We start from the raw sequence: 25157 nt of genomic DNA, 5'->3' as shown, positions 1-25157 counted from the left end.
GCGAGACGTTCTTATCGTTCTCATTGTATTCTCACTTCGGAGATACGAGTTAAAGTTGGCTTTTCCATTGGAGAACACAGAAGTGGCCATAAACAGAGTTAACCAAACAAGCCATCGGGAAACCAAAGCCTCTTTGCCTCGCGCCCACTCGAGGGTCACTGGCAGCCTGTGACATTCACGACCCGTCTATTCAGTGGACATTTCTTGACATAAAGTCAAGCCCCCTTTTATTGCTGTGGACTGAAAGGACGTCTTCAGACCCCACCGGTCACGGCGGACCCTCGTCATCACCACAGTAACTACTTTTTTTTTTTACTTTGTTGAACCCGATTACGCTTGATGGCTGATACGTGACTTAAAAACATAAAAATAAAAAATAATTAAGAAAATGGCCACGTCAAATGACTAAAATAATCATCCATTAAAAAGAAACGACTCAACCTGATGATTTGACCAAGCAGCTCGCGGCAGCGCAGGCCTCGTCTCACACAATGGCATCACAGGCCACTTACAGTTACTGCTCTCACTTCGGCTGTTCAAATATTCACATTTTTAAAAATGTACAACACTGTTAGAGAAGTGAAACACGATGACCAAAGTCAACGGATAAGCAAGAACGCCTCCTTGTGAGAACGCAAGCAGCACAAACTCCACTGACAAAAGCCAGCGCCACGCTTCACGATGGCTGACCGTCCAGGTGCTTTTTTAGATGCCTGCGCTGGCACAGGTTGGTTCTCCAAATCCGAGCCAACGCTGCCAGACACGGACGCCCCACACGTCGATCCCTTCAGGATACAAACGACAATCACGGGTGAGGCTCACAGCAACAGGGCCAAGGCAGACGCCATTGAAAGCAAGATGTGTTGATGGAGGGGTTGTGTCACATTAGAAAGGTGGGCATTTAATGCTTTGGTGTCATTAGGACAATGAGGACAAAGATGCAGCTGCCATCCCACCCGCAGTTAGGCCCGGCCAGTACTAGGGTGGGAGACCATCTAGGAAAAGCTTGGGTTGCTGCTAGAAGAGGTGTGGGTGAGGCCAGCAGGGGGCGCCTATCCGGTGGTCTGTGTGTGGTTCCCAATGCCCCCCAGTGCGGTGACTGGGACACCATGCTGTAAAAATGGCAGCGTCCTTTGGGTAAAAAAAGACCCCAGGGAATCCTTTGTATAGAGTATGGGGTATCCCGATGTTCTGGCCCCCTAATCACCCCCTGGGCTCACTCTCTCCCACCACCTCACCGCTAATGTGTGTTGAGCAGACTGGCACAAAAATGGCTGCCGTCACGCCATCTGGGTGGGTGCTGCACATTAGTGATTGAAGTGCCGTCTGTGTAAAACACTCTGAGAAGTGAAAAAAGCACTCAATAAATGTAATGAATGAATGAATTATTATTATTATTATGATGATGACCATTAAAAAGGGTAACATCAGACTAAATGGCTGATGGGATTGAATCCGCGCTCATCCACAAACGCATTTCAAGTCACATTTGGCCAAATGAAAGGAAGTTGAGAAAAGTCGACAATGGGATTCATAAAGCACTGAGCCCCCTCAAAACGGGTGATTCGATAAATACGCTTTGTGAAAGCCAACCGATAACAGAACTGAAGTCTTACAAACGCTCGACGTGTGACCCTCGTGTTGAACAGCACACGTCAACCCTCTCGCTTAATTTCCCCTTTGGAACTCATCATCATCATCCTCATCATCGTCGTCATCATCGACAGTTAATATGGCCGACACAATGCGCTCCTTCATTTCCACAGATGTTAATCACCGCAGTGCCTTTCACAGTGAAGATGTTGAGTTTGCTGAATGTTTTCCTGCAGTGTGGCTGGCTGGCCGGCTTTTAACAACGGAGCCCTTCCAGTCCTACAAATCCAATCCAAAGCCCTCCGGCTCAGACCCCCATCACGGGCCTGTTGTGTTGTGAACGTTCAGAAATCACTTTGTGACTCCACCGGCACATGTGACACACCAGTCAACTCATCTGGATGTCTGGATGTGGGGCTTTTTAGGGGTCCCCCCTATTTTTGGCTACTGTTGTGGTGTGAAATTTTGTACATAAGATGATGAATATTTTGTATGTCTTTATTTGCAGTTGTAATATTAGTGTTACATTATTGATAAGAACAGCAATGTTTAAGAAACCGCAATGGTGAGAACACACGCAGAGATGAATTTCTGCTCCTGGCACACCTTCTACCCTCAAAAGGGGTCTTGACAGAACGGCGTTCCTATTTGGGTGCAATTTCTATGTTTCTCAGCCATCTTCACCACAGGGTGACGATTCTTCTACTAAACTACAAGGACAGCCGGCTGGCCAGACAGAACTAGTCACATGACACTCTCAGACACGCCCAAACGAGTCACATGACACTCTGAGACACGCCCAAACGAGTCACATGACACTCTCAGACATGCCCAAACGAGTCACATGACACTCTCAGACACGCCCAAATGAATCACATGACACTCTGAGACACGCCCAAACGAGTCACATGACACTCTCAGACACCACCAAACGAGTCACATGACACTCTCAGACACGCCCAAACGAGTCACATGACACTCTCAGACACGCCCAAATGAGTCACATGACACTCTCAGACACGCCCAAACGAGTCACATGACACTCTCAGACACCACGCCCAAACTAGTCACATGACAGAACTGGTCACATGACTCTCTCAGACACGACCAATCACTACTCGTCCCGCCGTCCCCGATTCCAACGAAAATATAAAAGTGTGGAAAGTTTTGGAACGACCCTCGTAATTTGGACAAATCGATGGAATATTAGTGTCTTACGAGGAGTCTGGCCTGCTGCGGACCTCCAAACAGGGCCGTCTTAACACACGGGTACGCTGATCTGCTGAGTGGTTGTGTTGGCAGGTGCCCAGTGCACTGCTTTGCCCAGGGGGGGCGGCTCTAATACTGTTAAGAAGGTGAGAATGACAAAATGTTGCATTACAGTCGAGAATATTCAGACTTCGCACACGAAATTTCTAATCTGGCGCGACTCTCCTTGTTTATTACGGACTTCTACCTCACGGAGTAAATCTCGACATTTCTTAGGAGCGTCCCGAGTTAGGGCGGCTTACGCTAATTCAGACATTTTTTCAGTTTGCTATTCTGTGGAGGTTAAGTTAAAAAAAATAATAAGAATCAAAAATCAGACACATTTACTTGTCCAGGTAAAGCCCACACAAAGCTGGATGGCACATCTGCTCGAGTCGTGACGCCCGCTCACCACATCGGACCGACAAGGAAATCAAAATCAATCAGTTTGTGCAGAATTCCTTTTGTATTTCTTGGCTCGTCTGACCAAGTGCACGATATGAACACGTCTTACAGGTAAAGACAGACAGTCGATCGTCTAACAGATGCTTACAGGATGATCGTAAAAAGATCGGGCTACAATTGGTGAATATGTACAGAAGAAGAAGAAGAAGAAGAAATAAAAAGATATTTGGCAACAGTGCATGGTGTTTGATTTAATACACGTTAGGAAAGATCGAAACCATTTTGCCTTTTGAAGGCTCAAATACACACAGAAGTGTATATATATATATTTATATATATTTATATACTGCTTTATAAATAATCTATACTCTATAATAATATCACATTGACCGTATATTCACAGACTCCATGCTTTGATGGCACAGGCCTCTTCCCCATCCACATTTTGTACCTCATTAAATTTACCTGCTGATATATTGCTGTCACAGAATACCCTGGGATGAGAAGGGGCCAGCGGGTGAAGTCCTTTTTCTTGGCAACATTAAACCCCTCGGCCTCGCTTCACTGGTGGTACGGGCACAAGCAGCGCTTTAAAAAGGGCAACGCCATCACAGACCAGGAAGCGGAGATCTTCAAATGGCACCCTGGGAGTTCAGAGATTTAAAAAAAAAAAAAAATGAAGAAGGTGTGGCCTGTAAAATTAAAATGACCGGACTGTCACTTCCTGTAAAATGTCACCAAGTATTTGAACTTGATGGCAGTGGGGAGGGAATGGATGAAACTGTGCGTTCAGAGTGCAAAGTGCTGCTGGAAAGGGAAAGGGGCAGAGTTCTGTCCTTCTGTACCGTCAACGATGAAAGCAACACTGGCATGGAGGTGGGCACTCTAGGGGGAAGATGAAAAAAACACTGCAGCGGTAGCATGGCAATCCTTGGAAAATGGGAGAAGGGCGTCTCACGAGAGCCAGAAGGCTGACGTCCACAGCTGTAGAGCAGCACCATTTAATTGGGTCAGTAGGAGTCGTAATTAGCAAAAACGAAAAGGCGCCAACTGTTGGAAATGATTTTACACCAAGCGTTCGTCATCTTGTGTGCCCAGCACCGAGAGTAGCACCGCGCCACCCGAGCAGGCATTTTCTTCATTTGTTCCTGCGCGATGACACATTTTTCTCAGGGCTTCACATTCCCTTCTTCGGAAACTTGCAGCCCCCGCATTAACCCTACAAGCCTATCGCTAGTTTGCTCCTTCATATTTACAATATAAAAAAAAAAAATCTCTTCTCTAGGATAACGGGATCTTTAAACACGAGAAGTGTGAGAAACGGCTACGAGAGGCAAAAAACAGGAGGCCGTGTGGCATTCAGTCAGTCAGTCAGTCAGTCAGTCAACGTTGGGTGGGCCGGGGGGGAACAAGAAAGACTCTCTTCATGCAGGATTACAGCAGAATAACTCCAGACGAGGCCGCGAAAACCAGACAACGGGCAATGAAACCCACCCAAGTTAGCCTCAATATGAGGCTACAGCCTTGTAAGTAGGAGCCCCGGGGTCTCAGAAACGCCGAGCGCCACCGCGTCGAAGCCACCGTCCCCTGGGCAAATGCCGAGCACTATGGGAGATGGGGACGTGGCCACCGAGTCTTTGACGTTCAGCGTTTGCCCAGGAGGGAGTCCGAGTGGCCCCTGACATGCACGAGGAGTACGGTGGCTAACCTCTGAGCTCGTTCACAAAGTTTGTCCTTTAGTGGTCCATTGTGAAGTGAAGCCCCCTCTGAACACACACCTTATATTCCACGGTGGTGGTCAAAAGCAGCAGAACATTTATACATCATATATATATATGTAAATGAATAAATATATATATATGTGCACACACACACACACCGTACATCTCACAACCCTTAGATGCTGCCTGCGGTCAAATGCTGCAGAGTGGAACGTCACACTAAGGAGGATATGAACACGAGTCCCGAAACGTGAAGATTCCGGGTCCACATTTTGTAAGAATCCATTTGCAGACCAGCGTTCCTCGAGATCCCCGGGCCTCTAGGATGCATGAGAGTGTGGAGCTGGGATGGCCACTTAGTTCTGCCGGCTGCTTGCCAAGTCCCACTGACCGGACCTCCGTCTCTTCCGAAATCAGTTGTTGAGGTCGTCTCTGCAGACCATGTGCGCGTACGGCTCATCCGCATTGCCCAGCCGCTCGTCCTGCTCGCTGTCTGTGCTGCCATCGCTGTCCTTGCCCGGGTTTTCCACCCCACGGAGGAAGCGAGCGTTGCCAGAGGACAAAGGGTACAGCGCATCCTGCAAGGTCCCCACCACCATACGGCTGGGGAGCAAATCTTCGTCCGAGCTCAGCGAGTCGCCGTCTCCAATCTCGTGGTTCACAATGTGTATCCCGTCAAAGGTGGTCATCGGGTCTTTGAATGCCTGGTGGTGTCCCTTCATGAGCCGAATCTGGGGGGAAAGAAAAGTAAAATATATAGGATTACGTGGAGTTTTCGGTTCAGGTCACTTATCCACCCATCCATCCAGTATCCAACCTGCTATATCCTAACTACAGGGTCACGGGGGTCCGGTGGAGCCAATCCCAGCCAACACAGGGCACACACACACCAAGGAAAATTTAGGATCGCCAATCCACCTGACCTGCATGTCTTTGAACTGTGGGAGGAAACCCACGCAGACACGGGGAGAACATGCAGACTCCACGCAGGGAGGACCCGAGAAACGAACCCACAGGTCTCCTAACTGCGAGGCAGCAGCGCTACCCACTGCGCCACCATGCCGCCTAGATCACTTATTAATTTACAATATTAAAGATGCAATCTCAGTTGTATCAGACGCAACCCCACAGAGGACATCAGTCCACCGGTCACACTAGGCCTTTTGTGGAAGGGGTCCTGGGGTGACCCTAATTCTCAGCTTTCATATTCCTTATTCCTTAGGCGTGTCCCAAATCCCCACCACAGCCCTCGAGTATTTACACTCATCAGGCCCGTCACAAAGATGTACAGTAGTGGTGGTCCGCACCTTGGTTGACTGCTACTGTGGCTAAATATTTTCATCTATGACCCCGCCAAGCAAGAAGATCGAGCATCAAAACAAGCAGGAGAGGAGGCGGACAATCACAGATTCACATTCCCTACCTTAATGCGCCTAAAACAGAGGCAAAGGAAAACGAGTGGCACAATTACAACCTGGATGGGCAGCAGCTCTCATTGCCAGGCACCCAGTTAATCGAGACTGGCGGCTGGAAAGCTGATTGGTCTCCTGACCCAGCCTGATCTCTGGACGGACATGGTGGAACGAGAGACATCGAGCTTCTCGATAATTTTGAGTTTATGTCGCTCTTGTGCTTTTGTGATACATCTCTTGGGGTGTAGGGGGCAGACTCGGGTCTCATGTTCGGGCCTTGTGTCTTTCGACATTTCCTGGCTTGGCATGACTGATGTTCTTGAACCTTCTAATCGCCTCAGAGTTTCCCTGGTAGCTCTGGTCAGTCTTGTGTTTAATGTTTGTGGACTCGCAGCCTACGACTGATAAACACGTCGAGGCTCCGAGTTGGTACTTCATGCTGGTTCTGACCTGACACTCCCTGTGAAGAACACACCATACAAGATCTTGAATCTTCTCCGAGTAAAACAGGGCAAAAGAATAGTCTTTCTTCCGACCGGTCGAGATTTTTTAATAAATACACGCATTAACAATGCAAAAGATACCAATGGTTTAAAATTAAATTTAAAACATGGAAGAAAATCACATCAGACAATTGTTTAAAAGTCCATCTGTTGTGGTGAGAAATCTATACTAATAAAAGGCAAAGCCCTCACTCACTGACTGACTCATCACTAATTCTCCGACTTCCCGTGTAGGTAGAAGGCTGAAATTTGGCAGGCTCATTCCTTACAGCTTACTTACAAAAGTTAAGCAGGTTTCATTTCGAAATTCTACACGTAACGGTCATAAAGGACGATAACAGTCGACAACGTCCGCCATGTTGAACTTTCTTATTTATGGCCCGATCTTCTCAAAATTTGGTAGGCGGCTACCCTGCGCTAACCGAAAACCGATGTACGTACTTATTTCAGTGGTATGATGGCCACTGTCGGCCGCCATATTGAACTTTCCAACGGTCTTTGTTACCTATGAGCCCATCTTCAAGAAATTTGGTACGCGGGTTCCCAACGCTAACTGAATCCTACTTACGTACATATATACGTCCAGAGCCTGCAGCTCGGTCACCGTGTGAGGCGGCGTTGGGTCCCCCATCCCAACACCTCCCACATTGTTGGCTGCCTGCCCATATAAGGCCGTCCGTCCCTCCAGTCTCTACATTCCCTTCCTTGCATCGCCACGGGATTCACGTCTCCCTGCTGATAACTACAGCCTTTTTATTTAATCCACGGCTTCTCCGCTGTTTTATTGTTCGTTTATTACGCTTATAGTTATTGTGTAGGTATTTTAGACTTACTTTACATTGTTCAGGTACCCATTTCCTTTATCGTTCCAACCGTACCCCCATTAACATGTCTATCGAGGTGATCACCATCAATCAAAGAACTGTCATTTACCGAGTGGTTTCCATGCCCAGAGATGGCGCCTGCCTTTTCCATTCTCTGTGTTACATATTGCACGGCCATATCAGGCTCACTCTTGATATCCATTGTGTCTTATGTATTGAATGACTGGACAGGTTCAAGGTGTGGACTGATGACGGTACAGGAGATAATTAGACTGCACAGGAGCACTAGAAGAGTGAAATGCTTAAGCCCTTCACCTATGGTTCTGCATGTGAGTTGATGGCTGCCGCTGAATTGTTCGGTTGTCGCTTTCAAGTGTACCGAAATGGCCAAATATTTTACACCTTTCGACAACCGCCAATGCCTCTTAAACATCTTAGACTCACAGGTGACGATTTCAGTAGTGGACACTTTGATGTTTATGAATGTTTAAACTCTCAAAAGCTGGATGTGAAGTTATCGATGAAACTGGTTGTATACTTACAACGCTTGACAGATGCCGAATGTCACTTCAACACAACAAGTCCTACAAATACTGTCGTAATTGAAACAAACCATGAAACTCAAACCGATTATGACAGCAGCAATCCAAGCTGTGAGATTTGAGACAAGATTACTGTTCACATGGCCGACTGTACGTTACATGCTCAGAGTCAGCTCAGCGCACAGCTTGGTCAGATTACAACCGGAGGGCCGAACTGACAATGTGGAATACAAAGAGATCCTTAACAAAGAATTATTGGTATATTTTCCCTCAGTTTAAAAAGGTTTAATTTTCTTCTTAATAAAAATTTTAAGGCAGTACTTCGCCGCTGCGATGCGTGGGTATTTTGCTAGTTTGATATATAAGTCGATAAACATTTCGTATGTCTGTACTTGTACAAAGGACGTTCAAGATGTTTACGCACTTTTTTTTTAAACTCTATTAAGAGCCAATCGCCCCCCCGCAGCTCTGCCCACGTAGAACAGGACAGTGAGGAGGGCACCGCCCGGCTCCCCACTCCTGACGTCACACTTCACCCTCCCCTCGGCCCACAGCCTCTGTCTCAGATTAGCGTGAATATCTCGCTCCTGTTGAGTCTTAGCGCGAAGAGAGAAGTCACAAAATCAACCGGAACGTTCAAGCAAATTCTAGGTAAATCTAAATCCGTTTAGTAGTCCATCCATCCATTATCCAACCCGCTATATCCTAACTACAGGGTCACAGGGGTCTGCTGGAGCCAATCCCAGCCAACACAGGGCGCAAGGCAGGAAACAAACCCCGGGCAGGGCACCAGCCCACCGCAGGGCACACGCACACACACACACGGGACAATTTAGGATCGCCAATGCACCTAACCTGCATGTCTTTGGACTGTGGGAGGAAACCCACGCAGACACGGGGAGAACGTGCAAACTCCACGCAGGGAGGACCCTTGAAGTGAACCCACAGGTCTCCTAACTACAAGGCAGCAGCGCTACCCACTGTCTAGTCATGACAGTCTCAGACACAACCAAACTTGTCACATGATGCTCTCAGACATGACATATCTAGTCACATGACACTCTCAGACACGGCCTATCTAGTCACATGACACTATCAGACGTGACCAAACTAGTCACATGACACTCTCAGACGTGACCAAACTAGTCACATGACACTCTCAGACACAACCTATCTAGTCACATGACACTATTAGACACGACCAATTACTACTCGTCCTGCCTTCACCGTTTCCAACGAAAATGTAAAAGTGCGAAAACTTTTTGAACGCCCCCCATAACTTGGACAAATCGATGTAATACTAATGTTTCATTGGTGAGAAGCTTTCATATTTAAAGACCCCCATCCCCGAGATCTTTAGGACTGACTGAGGAATTTTACGCCAGGGTCAGGTGAACTGCCTAAAACCAGTTTGACCATCGATTCTCTGCAGGCCTCTCTCAGTCAACCCCAACAGGAACACCAGACCACCTAACTGGCAAACATCAGCTCAACAAATGGTATTGGAGGGGCAGGTGTGGAAAGTACTGTGCGCCCCCACTGGTCTGAAGTATGGCTGATTGGGATTGGTTTGAATCAGAGGCCATTCTGTTGGTGTAAGAATTTGGACAAAGAAAGTAAGAATTTAGTCGCTTTCGCTCCCTTTCTCTCTCACACCATCATGATGAAGGACCATCTCACACACCATGGATTGAAGAAAAGACCACACTGGGAAGCACAGCTCGGCAGCCATACTGAGACAGGCATGCGGCCGGCCTGTCCTGAAGAAAGCTGACCACAGATGAGGCCTTGACCAGAGACATTTAAAGTAACTACAAGTCTGTGTGACACCTGAAACTAAACATCAGCATTTATCAGGTTGTATGGTTGCCAATATTCACTTGTACTTTACTTATTGCTATTATTTGAGTATTATCAATAATACATTATTTAAAGTGTAACGTAACTCCTGCTTGAATTTCACTTGATGTAATTGCCTGAAGTTATTGGTGTAGAAGGGAAGGTGAGGAGATGTTATAAAGTACAATACCTTATAGACAGTGGAAGGTCTATGGGATTTGAGGCCTTCTGACAAAGGCAGTCACCGAGTCTCCTGGAGCTGTAAGGCTACCTTCTGAACTCCCAGTTTTATGGACATTCAGACAGTTTGATGTCTTAATGTTTCATAAATCAAGGCACAGAAGAAATAAGCAATGGCAAATAAAAGAATTAAGTCCAGAAATCATTAAATATACAAAATGTCAGTCCAATTTTGGATTCCTCAAAACAGCCTGCCCCTTGTGCGGATATAAAACTGTGGTGACCCCTTTGATTCAGAATGCCAGTCACCAACTCTGCCTCCAGAGACAGAACCCCAGACCACAACACATCCTCCTCCATGCTGGTGTCAAGGGGTACAAACACCCCACGTGATGATGCGAACTTGGATTCTTTGGTCCATGAGACTTTCTCCCAGCCTGCAGTCGCCCACAGCTGGTACTTCAAGGCCCTGTTTTGTCCCTTAATGGATGGCTTTCTTCCTGCCACTCGCCCTGTCACACCGACAGCCCAGAGTCACCTCCTCACAGTACACGCTGACCTTTGCTTTTGTCGACCTGAACTGCTAAGCTGGGCTGTGAGGCACCTGTGACCACATGAGCTGGTGACCTCACAAACTTGTCTTCTGATTGGCTGGTGACTTTTTGTGATCTCGTCCTGTCAGAGTTTCTTCCAGTTGCCAGTGGCCTTTGCATTGTGTCAGACTTGTACAGGGCTTGCTGCACACGTTATACGTCTACATTATACAGAAGAACTGGAACAATTAGTCCTCGAGTTTATTTTGTAGAATCCCAAATCAAAGTTTGTGTGTTGATGTCATATTTTTAAGACGCTTGGCCTTCTCAGTGAACGGCTTTTCCTATCATCACTACAGCGACACTCTCTATACATGAAGCGCCTCAATGAAAATCAGCCTCAGATATCACTGCTCTGTGGTTTTCTTTTTTTTTTTTTTTTTTAGATGTACATTTAAACTTCCGTTCAGTTTCTCAGAAGCTTCAAACAGAAAGTGGCAAATAAATGATTTTTCAACATCTCATTTAAGAAAATCATTTGACCGCCTTGCCCAATATCTTCCTGAATTTGACACTGCGGAAGGCCTCTTCACACACGTACAGCTTACTATGAGATATGATTTACGTTCATTCATCCATCCATCCAAAGTTTAAGGCGCTGCAGGGTCACAGGCAGTGGGCGCCGATCTCAGCAACACAAAGGGGCAGGGTGACAGCCTGCAATGCAAAGGGGGGGCCAGTTGGGAGTTGGCAATGAACATTAAATGTGTCTTTGGGATATGGGGGGGGGAACTACATAATCTGGGCAGATATGCAGATTTCAAATCCAGGATTATGGAATTTATAAATCTGCTATATAATAAAACACGAAGGTCCGTGTGTCCAATGCCATGTAACCCTCAGGGTGTCCAAGCTGGGCTCCCGTCATAGGAATACTACCACCAGCTGTGTTGGGGGACAAATTGCTCCTGAAATCTGTTTGTGCCCCCCGTCCATCCATTACTGGGTGACCCTAACTGGGACAGAACTCAATCCGGGCCAGGCTGCGTCCCTATCCCTGCTCTCTATTCATCATGGCGTCCCGGCTGGGTAGGAAATCTTCACTGACTTCAGTCGGGATGCCAGTCCACCCAGTCTGACACTTCCAATGTTCACCAATTCTGTATTTAGTCATTTGTTCAATTTATCCTTGAAAATTAAACTCATATTTTCCCTGAGAACTTGTGCCTGCCCTCAGGACACAACTGAATCGAATTCAGGTCAAATCCAATATTCCCGTCAAGATCCAAATCTTTTAAATGGCATATTTAACAAAATGGTAGCTGAATTTGAATAAACATAGATAATGGAAGATTCTCTTTAACCCCTATAAGCTAACAAGTTAATGGAATGTTCTTAATGCTCCGCTATATATTTCTGCATACCTCAAAATGGAGTTGGGCAGCCAGACAGAAACCTCAACGATTAGACAAGGGTAAGGGATGGCATCCCAGCACGGGTTGAACAAGGACCCTTACCCGGCCAGGAGGCCTGTACAATGGAAGGACTGGGGGGAGATGAGCACTGAAAAACATTTTCTCCTCTAACACACAAGATGGCAGCCTTCCTGGGTTAGGATTCCCTCAAGGACACCCACAAGGCATGCTGGGATCTGTAGTCCTGTGGGACAGCCATGTTGGAGTTCATGGGGTCCACCAGGGGGAGCTGATGGGATTCACAGTCTTCTGATTGACCTGGAAGAACTTCCATCGGGCAATGCCCTGGCACCGGAAGTACAAGATAAATGAGACCGCTTAACCTCACCCAGGCGAGATGGAGCCGGGTGGACGAAGGACAAAGCACATCTGAAAAAGCACAAAGAAGGAGAAGAATTGTGTTGGTGTACGTGGCTTCTGAAGCCTTTGTACAAGGAATTTGCTGTGAATAAACCTTTCGATTAAATCGGAATTGGTGTCTGTGAGTAAGGGCGCTGCAACGCCCCCTAGTGGTCACAACAGAAAGGCATCAAGGGCACAGCGTTTTCTGACTGGATGTACAAATGCCAAACACGACAAACAGATTGAAGCTTTAAGAAATACCATCTGGACACTGGAAACCTTAATGGAGCATCACAGGCCAGAGGTTTGTCTTTTTTCTTTGCGTGTGCAAAACCTGTCCAAAGTTTTACAACACCTCAGTTTTCCTTTTAACTCTTTCAGGGCGGATGTCGACTTCTGTCAAAATTCAGGGGTAGAAGATGGCAATCAGCTGTAAACGGAGACAAAACGCATCGATACGTTTTAGTTTGACTCTCTTTGCTAGGAGGAAAGTTAGCTTCGTTGATTTGACTTCGATTTCCTTCGCGTGAATGAGTAGCAAAGAGAAAACAACGTCTTAAACGGCATCGACGTCTGGCGAGAGACCAAAGCGAATGTGCGAAGCAAAATGCTCCGCGGGTGACATTTTGTGTTTTACCCCTGAAACATACTGTGACTTGTTGAGACTCAAAAGTGAAACGGAGGTACCAGCATCAGCTGTGCATAGCGCCGACCACGTTCATGTGGCTTATGTGCCTACAGGGGATACCGCCGCTTACGATGCCAAGAGATACGAATTAGACTGCACTGCACTGCGCCTGCCACCATCACACGGAGACAGCCTGGCAGCTGGCCCACCGCGGCATTCCTTCTGGCCGTCAAGCTACCCCCGAGATGACAGCCACGGCACACAGCGGCAGACATTTTATGTTGATTTATGTGTGAAATCGCTGCTTGGTTAGCAGTTTTTTTTTGGGAAAAATAATCAGCCCTCAAAGAGTTAATGAAATGCAACAAAGGAAAAAAAAAAAAAAGGTGAACTGCAGTTTAGGTTATCAAAAAGTGAAAAAAAGAAATTACAGAATATTACAAATGGGCCTTCATCAGGGGACGACTAACTGGAAACAACCTCATAATAATACTTTTTATTTATATAGCGCCTTTCCCAGGCTCACTTCACAGAGTTTAAGAAGAACGGCAGGGTATACAGCATATAGCATTGTACTAAACCAGATAAATAAATAAAGAAACGTAAGATAGTAAATGGGCGGCACGGTGGCGCAGTGGTAGTGCTGCTGCCTCGCAGTTAGGAGACCCGGGGGTTCGCTTCCTGGGTCCTCCCTGCGTAGAGTTTGCATGTTCTCCCCGTGTCTGCGTGGGTTTCCTCCCACAATCCAAAGACATGCAGGTTAGGTGGATTGGCGATTCTAAATTGGCCCTAGTGTGTGATTGGTGTGTGGGTGTGTTTGTGTGTGTCCTGCGGTGGGTTGGCACCCTGCCCAGGATTGGTTCCTGCCTTGTGCGCCGTGTTGGCTGGGATTGGCTCCAGCAGACCCCCGTGACCCTGTATTCGGATTCAGCGGGTTAGACAATGGATGGATGGATGGAAGATAGTAAATTCAGAGAAAAAAGTCTAACAGACAACATAATTGATGGTCTGGCACAAGCGCGCAGGTCACATGAGCATCTTGACATGGAGGTAAACTGAGAGAAGGGGAATAAAGTCACGTGGAGCCAAAGGCCGTCCTGAACAGATGAGTGTTGAGAATTCAGGGAGTCAGCTGATCTGATTCATTTCAGGAGGTCATTCCAGAGTCTGGGCGCTATACAGATGAAGGCCCCGTCACCCATTAGTGTGGGGCACAACAAGATTGCCGGGCGGCATGGTGGCGCAGTGGGTAGCGCTGCTGCCTCGCAGTAAGGAGACCTGTGGGTTCGCTTCCCGGGTCCTCCCTGCGTGGAGTTTGCATGTTCTCCCCGTGTCTGCGTGCGTTTCCTCCCACAGTCCAAAGACATGCAGGTTAGGTAATTCTAAATGGTCCCTAGTGTGTGCTTGGTGTGTGTGCCCTGCGGTGGGCTGACGCCCTGCCTGGGGTTTGTTTCCTGCCTTGTGCCCTGTGTTGGCTCCAGCAGACACCCGTGGCCCTGTAGTTAGGTTGGATAATGGATGAGAGTTGGACTCTGCCAGGACTGCCCTTTATCACTGATTCTGTTCATAACTTTTATGGAGAGAATTTCAGGGCGTTGAGGGGGTCCGGTTTGGTGGGCTCAGGATTGGGTCACTGCTTTTTGCAGATGATGTTGTCCCCGTTTGCTTCATCAGGCCGTGATCTTCAGCTCTCTCTGGATCGGTTCGCAGCCGAGTGTGAAGCGGCTGGGATGGGAATCAACACCTCCAAATCCGAGACCCTGGTCCTCAGCCGGAAAAGTGTGGAGTGCCCTGTCAGGGTTGGGAGCGAGATCCTGCGCCAAGTGGAGGAGTTCAAGTATCTCGGGGTCTTGTTCACGAGTGAGAGAAGAATGGAGAGTGAGATCGACAGGCGGATCGGTGCGGCGTCCACAGTGATGCGGGCTCTGCATCGGTCTGTTGTGGTGAAAGTGGAGCTGAGCTGAAAGGCAAAGCTCTCAATTTACCGGTCGATCTACGTTCCTACCCTCACCTATGGTCATGAGCTGTGGGTAGTGACTGAAAGAACGAGATCACGAATACAAGCGGCTGGAAAGAGTTTCCTCCGCAGGGTGTCTGGGCTTTCCCTTAAAGATCGGGTGAGAAGCTCAGAGTAGAGCCGCTGCTCCTCCGCATCGAGACGAGTCAGATGAGGTGGCTCGGGCATCTGATCAGGATGCCTCCTGGACGCTTCCCTGGCGAGGTGTTCTGGGTACATCTAACCGGGAGGAGGAAGACCCAGGACACGCTGGAGGGACTGTGTGTCCTGGCTGACCTGGGAACACCTCGGGATTCTCCCAGAAGAGCTAGAAGAAGTGGCCGTGGAGAGGGAAGTCTGGGCATCTCTGCTCAAGCTGCTGCCCCGACCCCATCTCGGATAAGCGGATGGCCAGAATCAGAGGACCTTAGTGGGTGAACAGGCACATAGTGATGTAGAAGGTCACTGATGTACTGTAGTTTGGCGCGAGGTTGTTTAAGGCTTTGTAGGTTATTAGCAGAATTTTATATTCGATTCTGTAAGACACAGGGAGCCAGTGAAGATGAAGCAGGATGGGTGTGATGTGCTGGTTCGAGTGCTGACTCTTGCAGCCGAGTTTAATAAGCTGGAGCTGTGATATAAGATTCGAAGGGGCACCTGCCAGTAGGGAATTACAATAATCTATGCGGGATGTGATAAAAGCAGGGACAAGTGAAAAAGAGAGGAAGGAGCGAACGCGGGATATGTTACGGAGGTGAAAGTAAGAAAGTTTCTCAATGTGATTTCTGTGGGTGGAAAAAGAAAGGGAGGAATCAAAAACGACACCGAGATTCTTTGCAGTAGTGGCAGGTCTGATGAGATCACCGCCAAGATGGACTGGGAAGGAGCTCATTAAGTTGCACTTTAGTCCCAATTTGCAGGAGTTCAGTTTTGTTGCAATTTAAATTTAAAGAAATCCTGCAGCAAGTCAAGGAAAAGAAGCCTAGCAAGGTGAAGGAAACAATTTGTACAGGCGTCCCGACTTGTGTTGATTACTTTAAGAGCTCTCAGTCTGTCTTAAAGCAGAGTCGGAACAAACCAGTAGTGTATCACTATATTTTTTTCTTTGAATTTCACTCCAACTTTCAAAACGAAGACCCCTGGACGGTGGAGTTTTTTTTTGCGCATGAATCATAAGCCGCTCTGCTAGCTGCAATTTCATCCATTTTCAACTATTTGGAAATCACAGCCACACTTATTGAGAGCAAGAAAACCGAAAATGTTAATAGGAAAGTGAGCACTCAAAGGTCCAGAGGCCTCCTAAAAGGTTAGCAGCCTGCTGAATTAATTACGGACCACCTAAATAAACAGCTGCTGGATGCTAAAGACGGCGCGTCACTTTTGGCTGAATTGTACTCCAGTCAAAGGCACACATATTCTCTGAACTGGCTCTGCATTTTCAGCTTGCATGCTGGTTAATCTATTAACATTTAGTGGAAAATTAGCTTGGTTGATGTTCATTTTATTATTAAAACCGGCCACTCACCACAGAACAGTGGTGAACCCTGTACAGGCAAGAGCTGGAACACCGAGAGGCGAATCAGCGTCGGAAACATGAAATAGAAAAATCTGACAAATTGCTACCCAAACGCTGGTTTGCATGCGAAAGGAAGTGGGTTTAAGCAGCCAGCCCCCCCACTGCCTTCTTTAGCACACTCTTCCTGTTTATGGGGTGCGACTCTCACAACAACACGGGCAGTTTTGGGATTCTAGGACAGGGCGCTGAGTATTATGTGACAAAAACGAAACACAAATTCATCAGCCTGATCAGACATTCTCTACAACGTTATACAAACTTATTTGTCTTCACGTGAATATTCTGTTACGTTACAGACCGCCGTAGCTGGGGCACAAAGCCGCTTTTTTATGTTTATTTTGTTCACAGTCTTTGTGACCAGCGTCGCTTATTCAGTTTCTTTATGTCTGGTGTTTTTTTTTGACTTTCCCTTGGATTTCATATTAGGTTGTTAGAGGCAATTCCTTTGCCTTTTGTGCTCCACGGATCTTTATCTATTGGAGCATTTTTATGAAAATAGTCTTACTTTAGAAAGATCCTGTGTTTGTGCTTATATCTCAAATGATGCTATTTGTTCAGGCTTTTCTTTTACTACTGAATTTAGTATTTTACTCTGCTTTATTGTCTGTTATTCTATTTAACGTGTTGTATCTCCTGTATTTATCTGTTTAGTAGTCTATGCAGAAATATTTACACCCATTGTTAAATATACCCTTGCTTGAGCATTGGAAGGGCACTATATAAATAAAATAAATAACGCAAGTGTTAGCATTCATCTGGTAAAAAAACAGAAAGTCAAATGTCAGCCCGTTCACAAAACTGTTCATCAGCTCTTTCTGCCCAAAATTTCATTTGCTAATTCATAGACACACATAAACATACAGAGGGTACGCAAAGTATTCAGACCCCCTTCAGTTTGTCACTCTTTGTTATATTGCAGCCATTTGCTAAAATCATTTAAATTAATTTTTTTCTTCATTAATGTACACACAGCACCCCATATTGACAGATAAAAAAAAGAATTTTTGAAATTGTTGCAGATTTATTAAAAAAAAAAAAACTGAAATCTCACCTGGTCCTAAGTATTCAGCCCCTTTGAACCCTCAGTATTTAGTAGAAGCCCCCTTTTGAGCTCATACAGCCAGGAGTCTTCTTGGGAAAGATGCAACAAGTTTTTCACACCTGGATTTGGGGATCCTCTGCCATTCCTCCTTGCAGATCCTCTCCAGTTCTGTCAGGTTGGATGGTAAACGTTGGTGGACAGCCATTTTTAGGTCTCTCCAGAGATGCTCAATTGGGTTTAAGTCAGGGCTCTGGCTGGGCCATTCAAGAACAGTCACAGAGTTGTTGTGAAGTCACTCCTTTGTTATTTTAGCTGTGTGCTTAGGGTCATTGTCTTGTTGGAAGGTAAACCTTCGGCCCAGTCTGAGGTCCTTAGCACTCTGGAGAAGGTTTTTGTCCAGGATATCCCTGTACTTGGCCGCATTCATCTTTCCCTCGATTGCAACCAGTCGTCCTGTCCCTGCAGCTGAAAAACACCCCCACAGCATGATGCTGCCACCGCCATGCTTCACTGTGGGGACTGTATTGGACAAGTGATGAGCAGTGCCTGGTTGTCTCCACACATACCGCTTAGAATTAAGGCCAAAAAGTTCTATCTTGGTCTTATCAGACCAGAGAATCTTATTTCTCACCATCTCAGAGTCCTTCAGGTGTCTTTCAGCAAACTCCATGCGGGCTGTCATGTGTCTTGCCTCTCCTCAGTGTGTGCAGACAACCAGGCACTGCTCAGACTGGGCTGAAGGTTTACCTTCCAACAAGACAATGATCCTAAGCACACAGCTAAAATAACGAAGGAGTGGCTTCACAACAACTCTGTGACTGTTCTTGAATGGCCCAGCCAGAGCCCTGACTTAAACCCAATTGAGCATCTCTGGAGAGACCTAAAATGGCTGTCCACCAACGTTTACCATCCAACCTGACAGAACTGGAGAGGATCTGCAAGGAGGAATGGCAGAGGATCCCCAAATCCAGGTGTGAAAAACTTGTTGCATCTTTCCCAAGAAGACTCCTGGCTGTATGAGCTCAAAAGGGGGCTTCTACTAAATACTGAGGGTTCAAAGGGTCTGAGTACTTAGCTACACGATTCACTGTGTGCCCAGCTTCCAGTGTGTGTGCGGGCATGGTGCCGTGTACATCGTACCGAGCCTCGCGCATGCGCACTTCACCAAAAGACACACACACACACACACACGGACACCTGGACGCACACAGGGGTTTTATTAAAGAGGATATATATATATATATATATATACACACATATACAGTGCTGTGCAAAAGTTTTAGGCAGGTGTGAAAAAATGCTGTAATCAATGGAAGTGTTAATCATTTATTTTCATCAATTAACAAAATGCAGTGAATGAACAAAAGACAAATCTAAATCAAATCGATATTTGGTGTGACCACCCTTTGCCTTCAACACAGCATCAGTTCTTCTAGGTACCCTTGCACACAGTTTTTGAAGGAACTCGGCTGGTAGGTTGTTCCAAACATCTTGGAGAACTAACCACAGATCTTCTGTGGATGGTGGCTTCCTCACATCCTTCTGGCTCTTCATGTAATCCCAGACACACTCGATGATGTTGAGATCAGGGCTCTGTGGAGGCCATACCATCACTTCCAGGTTCTTTTTTACGCTGAAGATAGTTCTTAATGACTTTGGGTGTATGTTTGGGGTCGTTGTCCTGCTGCAGAATAAATTTGGGGCCAATCATACGCCTCCCTGATGGTATTGCATGATGGATAAGCATCTGCCTGTATTTCTCAGCATTGAGAACACTATTAATCCTGACCAAATCTCCAACTCCATTTGCAGAAATGCAGCCCCAAACGTTCAAGGAACCTCCACCATGCTTCACTGTTGCTGCGGACGCTCATTATTGTACCGCTCTCCAGCCCTTTGACGAACAAACTGCCTTCTGCTACGGCCACATATTTCAAATTTTGACTTCAGTCCGGAGCACCTGCTGCCATTTTTCTGCACCCCACTTCCTATGTTTTCGTGCATACTTGAGTCGCTCGGCCTTGTTTCCACGTCGGAGGTACGGCTTTTTGGCTGCAACTCTTCCATGAAGACCACTTCTGGCCAGACTTCTCCGGACAGTAGATGGGTGTACCTGGGCACCACTGGTTTCTGCCAGTTCTGAGCCGATGGCACTGCTGGACATCTTCCGATTTCGAAGGGTAACAAGCTTGATGTGTCTTTCATCTGCTGCACTAAGTTTCCTTGGCCGACCACTGCGTCTATGATCCTCAACGCTGCCCGTTTCTTTGTGCTTCTTCAAAAGAGTTTGAACAGCACGTCTTGAAACCCCAGTCTGCTTTGACATCTTCGTCTGAGAGAGACCTTGCTGATGCAGTATAACTACCTCGTGTCTTGTTGCTGTGCTCAATCTTGCCATGACATTCATGAAACAGCATATCGTGGTCCCCGGCTGGGTGCCTCCTCCAGACCGCGAGGGGGCGATCACCCTGGTGGTATTGGGGGCCACGGGTAGACGGCTTGGAAGCCCAACCCTGTAGGGGCCCGTGGCCACCGCCAGGCGGCACCCTGGTGCCTGAGGAACCCTGGTGTGGCGGAAGTGCTGGGGGGAAGGCGACAGGGGACACCCGGACGGCTTCCGGGTGCACAGCCGGCACTTCCGCCACACTGGGGTGTGGCCAGGACTGATTGCCGGGAAGCAGCTGGAGCCCATCCGGGTTCCCATTTAAGGGGCCGCCTCCCTCCAGTCAGAAGCGAGAGTCGGGTGGAAGAGGACGGAGCTGAGAGAGAGGACGGGAGGCAGCCAAGAGAAAGGCATAGTGACGGAGAGTGAGGCCTGGACTTTGGGGAATCGGGGCAAGAGGCACTGGGGTTTGCAAGTGCACTGAAGTGTGTAAATATTATGAATAAACGCGTGTTGGGTGAACATAAGATGTCCGTCTGTGTGTGTCCGTGTTCAAGTTCACAATATTTTCACACATGCCTAAAACTTTTGCACAGTACTGTATATAAATACACATATAAACGTCTACACATGGAAGTTTGTGTGTCTTGTTTGTGCGGCCCGGAAGTGCGGGGCTACAGCATGAAGCTCAAAATTTCCTACCATGGCAATCAATGTGAAACCGCCGCCACTAACACAAAAGCGAGGAGAGCACGTCAGCAAAACGAAACCAACGAGGAGCCACTAATGCACAACCGATGTGATCAATTGATTGAAGCGCCAAAATCCATGGTTTCTAGGAGCCCAGGCTTTTTACAGGACAGGCTTACACAGCTAGTATATATATATATATACGCCTATTCAAAAATATATATATATATATATAGTGTAATGGACAGCTGGTACTCTTACCTGGCCCAGGACACCTTCATAATGGAAGGACCAGGGAAAGGAGCTTGCATTGGGGCATTACCTCCCCCGTGACGATAGAGGGCAGCACCCCTTGGCTTGCTATGGTGCCACGGAATTGAAGCATGGAAGATCAAGCCTGCTGGGGTCCGAGGCCATCACCAGGGGGTGCATGCAGAATGGTTGAGCCCTTTTCTGCAGGGCTGCCGCCCCACCCGGAAGTGTGACTGGAAGTTGATTGTGGAACACCTGGAGCACATCTGGGGACTCTATAAAAGGGGGGCCGCATCACTCCTTTCGGGGAGCCTGAGTCGGGCGGTGGAGGTCAAAGCCTGCTGGAACAGAAGTGGAGGCGGACAAGAAACGGAAGCGAGGGAGGGAGAGAGAGAAGAGAGAAGGAGAAGAGAGGGACTGAGTAGTTGGTGTTTATTGGTGCTTGTCTGTACTGCGCTGCTGTGGCGACGTTATAATAAACGTGTGTGTTGCTGAACACGTGTCCTGGTGTCTGGTCGTCCCCCTGGTGAGCACAATATACATATACATATGTGTGTGTGTGTAAAAACAGGAGCAGGTCTGTCACTGTAGTCTGAGGTGCCTTTGGTGCCAGGAGTTTCCAGAATGCAGTTTTTTTGCTGCACTTGACTATCGTTTAAACACGGATCACCTGACATCAGACTTGCTTCTTTTTCTCCACTACTAATTTCATTTTGGCAGTTGCTTTTGTGTAGAAATCTAGGAAGTGCTGCACAAGTGATGGCAGGCTGTAACACGATTGCAACATGCGCAGCAGTTCTGTGCGAGCCTCATTCCTAAATTGTCCATTCTGTAGGACAAGAGAAACTTTTCTGCTCTGGAAGTCGCTTTGTCTGATACTCGGCTAAAGAGCGCCATGGAAAAGCTGGTGCTGGCGCTCAAGGCATTATTCCCACGAGTTGGGCTGACTGACTGCTGTCGTGTTGGCTGTGCCGAGTGAGCCTTATGGGGGGGCTAAGACCGCACTTTGAGGGGTGTGCTTCATTGAATCCATAAATTAGGTTCTGTGAATGGATACATGTAGGAATGGACTGTTGAATTTAATACCATGAGCCACACTGAATTTTTTTTTGTTATCCAAAGTATGGCAAACTGGCATATTGGCGCAAGTGTTCATCCATCCATCCACTCATTATCCAACCCGCTATATCCTAACTACAGGGTCATGGGGATCCGCTGGAGCCAATCCCAGGCAACTAAGGGCGCAAGGCACGTAACAAACCCCGGGCAGGGCGCCAGTCCACCACAAGGCACACACACACACACCAATCACCCACTAGGGCCAATTCAGTGTCGCCAATCCACCTAACCTGCATGTCTGTGGACTGTGCGAGGAAACCCACGCAGACATGGGGAGAACATGCAAACTCCATGCAGGGAGGACCCGGGAAGCGAACCCGGGTCTCCTAACTGCGAGGCAGCAGCGCTACCCACTGCGCCACCGTGCCGCCCGGTGCAAGTGTGGTTACTGAAAGAAAAAAAAAAATATTCCAGGGGGAAAAAATTTGGATCCAAAATAAAATTTCAATGACTAAACTCACTGTGGGAAGCAACTTAGAATGCTGTGCCAAGTCCCAAGAGCGCCTCCTTGGGGCACTTCGGTCATAAAGTGCAGGTGCTGTTACTAAATAAAGATGCCCAGGGTAATGATGGTCGAAGCTCATATGGAGGTCTAGGCGGTCAGGGATGGGAGGGCTTTGTCCCTCTTGGGGTCCGGAGTGCGAGACCAACTGCATAACCTAAACGTTGCCCCACAACGTCCATATGGCAGGCAGTCAGTACCGTGAGACACTGAGGAATGTAGGGGAAGAGCCCCCCTTGGTGTCTGAACCATGCAGACAGTACCGTCTATCAGATATCGAGGACTGCGGGTGCCTATTAGCCCTATGTCAATGGCACTGTTGGTGGCCACCTGTATTGCCTCAGGCCGGGATATATTTAATGCAACATGACGCGTGAGCTTGAGGATGCTGCAGCTACACCAGAAGTGAATTGATGATACTCGCACGCGTACTTAAAAGTAATCTGGAAGATTCCACCAGCGTGAGAAATTATCACGGTGAGAAAACCAGGTCCGGTCCGTCAGATTCATCCTATTGGAGCTGCAATGCGGCTTGCGGTCACATGTTGATAGTAAGCAACGATGCTGATGTCACAAACCAAAACTTGAACACACACGCCACCCATATTTTTGCTGGTAGTGCCACTTGTGCATGCCTCGTTTTAATTTCTGACGACGTGCTCACTGGATGCGTCAAAAGAACGCTGTGAACGCTTGGCAGCCATAATGCATGTGCATATGTATCAAGTATAAACCACCTTTAATGTACCTAAAATATACCGACCCGGGCGGTTCGGTGGCGCAGTGGGTTAGGAGACCCCGGGTTCGCTTCCCAGGTCCTCCCTGCGTGGAGTTGGCATGTTCTCCCCGTGTCTGCGTGGGTTTCCTCGCACAGTCCACAGACATGCAGGTTAGGTAAATTGTCCCTAGTGGGTGATTGGGGGCGTGGGTGTGCCCTGCGATGGACTGGCACCCTGTTCAGGGTTTGTTCTTGCTTTGCACCCAATGCTAGCTGGGATACACTGCAGCAGACCCTGTCCAGGATGAAGCGGGTTTGAAAATGACTGACTGGACCAAAAAAGCAGGAGAAAACGTGACGGACAAACAAACAAACAAAAAAAAGTACAAAACAAAGAATCGGATCAAGCGAATGGCCCCCCAAAATCAGGTGCAAATTCACTCAATCTTCAATCTTTACTGCGCGACTCTCAGCATGCAGTTATCAGAAGATGCTCTACTGACAGATTTAGCTGCTGATCTTCAGATAGGCCAAAGCAAAGGTCCTGCAGCCGTCGGGGGCCTCTGGCCGTATAACTGTTTCGCACCACATCCAAATAAGCGAAATGTACTCGCACGGGGGCATAATACGATAAGCCGTAACCTCGTATCGTCTGCTCAGTATGGCGGTGGGGTTACTTGCTCTGTGGTAAAATTGTACTTAGACGGGGAAGCACTTGTACTGTCTGTTTATTTAGGATGGGGGTCAAGTACCCCCTGGTTTGACTTTGTGTTGCTCACGGAGTCCCGAATGAGGCACAGGACCTTCACTGTGAGGGAGCGTCAGTTACGGCGCTATGCCCATGTGGTGCCATTACCCGAGGCTGATCCGGCTCACAGGACCCTCATTGTTGAGAACCAGGCCAAGGGGACGCCCACATAACACATGGCTGTGGCAGATAGGTGGTCATTTCCAGAGGGTGGGACTGGACCGCGTAAAATGCCATATAGAGAGCAGTATTGTCAGGGGGATAGGCTGCAGCTTCCCTACAAGGTGGGTTTAGAAAATGGATGGGTGGATAGATGGGTAATATTTTCAGGACTTGAGAGAGGTTGGCAGTGTGCGCTGATCCAGAGCGTTGCCCGCATCCACCGCACGATGAACCACCTGGATTTTTTTTTTGTTCTTTATTTCTTGTATTACAAATTTGTTAGTTTTCGCATACCCCTTGGGGTCAGAGCGCAGGGTCAGCCATTGTACAGTGAGCGCCCCTGAAGCAATTGAAGGTTAAGGGCCTTGCTCAAGGGCCCAGCAGAGTAGGATCTCTTTTGGCAGTGACGGGGATTTGAACCAGAAACCTTCAGGATACCAGCGCAGATCCTTAGCCAATTGGGACCCAAGTGTAGCAAGTGACACCTCAGCACCACACTGAAACAGTGTGAGGTTTTTATACCTGCCTGGGGGGCACTCCAGCCAGTGTTCCAGTGTGGTGTCACCTGCTGCACTCGGGTCCCAATCCAGGTGGTTCATCGTGTGGTGGGTGCAAGATCAGCGCACACTCCCAACATCTCTCAAGTCCTGAAAATATTACCCATCTATCCACCATCCATTTTCTAAACCCACCTTGTAGGGAAGCTGCAGCCTATCCCCCCGAC

At 47.7% G+C, this 25157-nt stretch overlaps 1 protein-coding gene across 2 annotated transcripts in view; it reads right to left on the bottom strand.

The window, feature by feature from the left end:
- Positions 1 to 2599: 2599 nt before the first annotated feature.
- evi5l (ecotropic viral integration site 5 like) overlaps positions 2600 to 25157 on the bottom strand; it is a 217920-nt gene continuing 195362 nt past the window's right edge. For both annotated transcript variants that reach the window (XM_039770457.1, XM_039770456.1), the window contains one exon: positions 2600 to 5698. In XM_039770457.1, coding sequence (XP_039626391.1) covers positions 5381 to 5698 — 318 coding nt within the window. In that variant the 3' untranslated portion in view covers positions 2600 to 5380. The remainder of the gene's footprint in view (positions 5699 to 25157) is intronic.

This window comes from Polypterus senegalus, chromosome 12, assembly GCF_016835505.1.
Source record: "Polypterus senegalus isolate Bchr_013 chromosome 12, ASM1683550v1, whole genome shotgun sequence".
NCBI lineage: Eukaryota > Metazoa > Chordata > Cladistia > Polypteriformes > Polypteridae > Polypterus > Polypterus senegalus.
The sequence above is the reverse complement of the archived record's forward strand: the minus strand, read 5'-3'. Positions and strand labels throughout refer to the sequence as shown.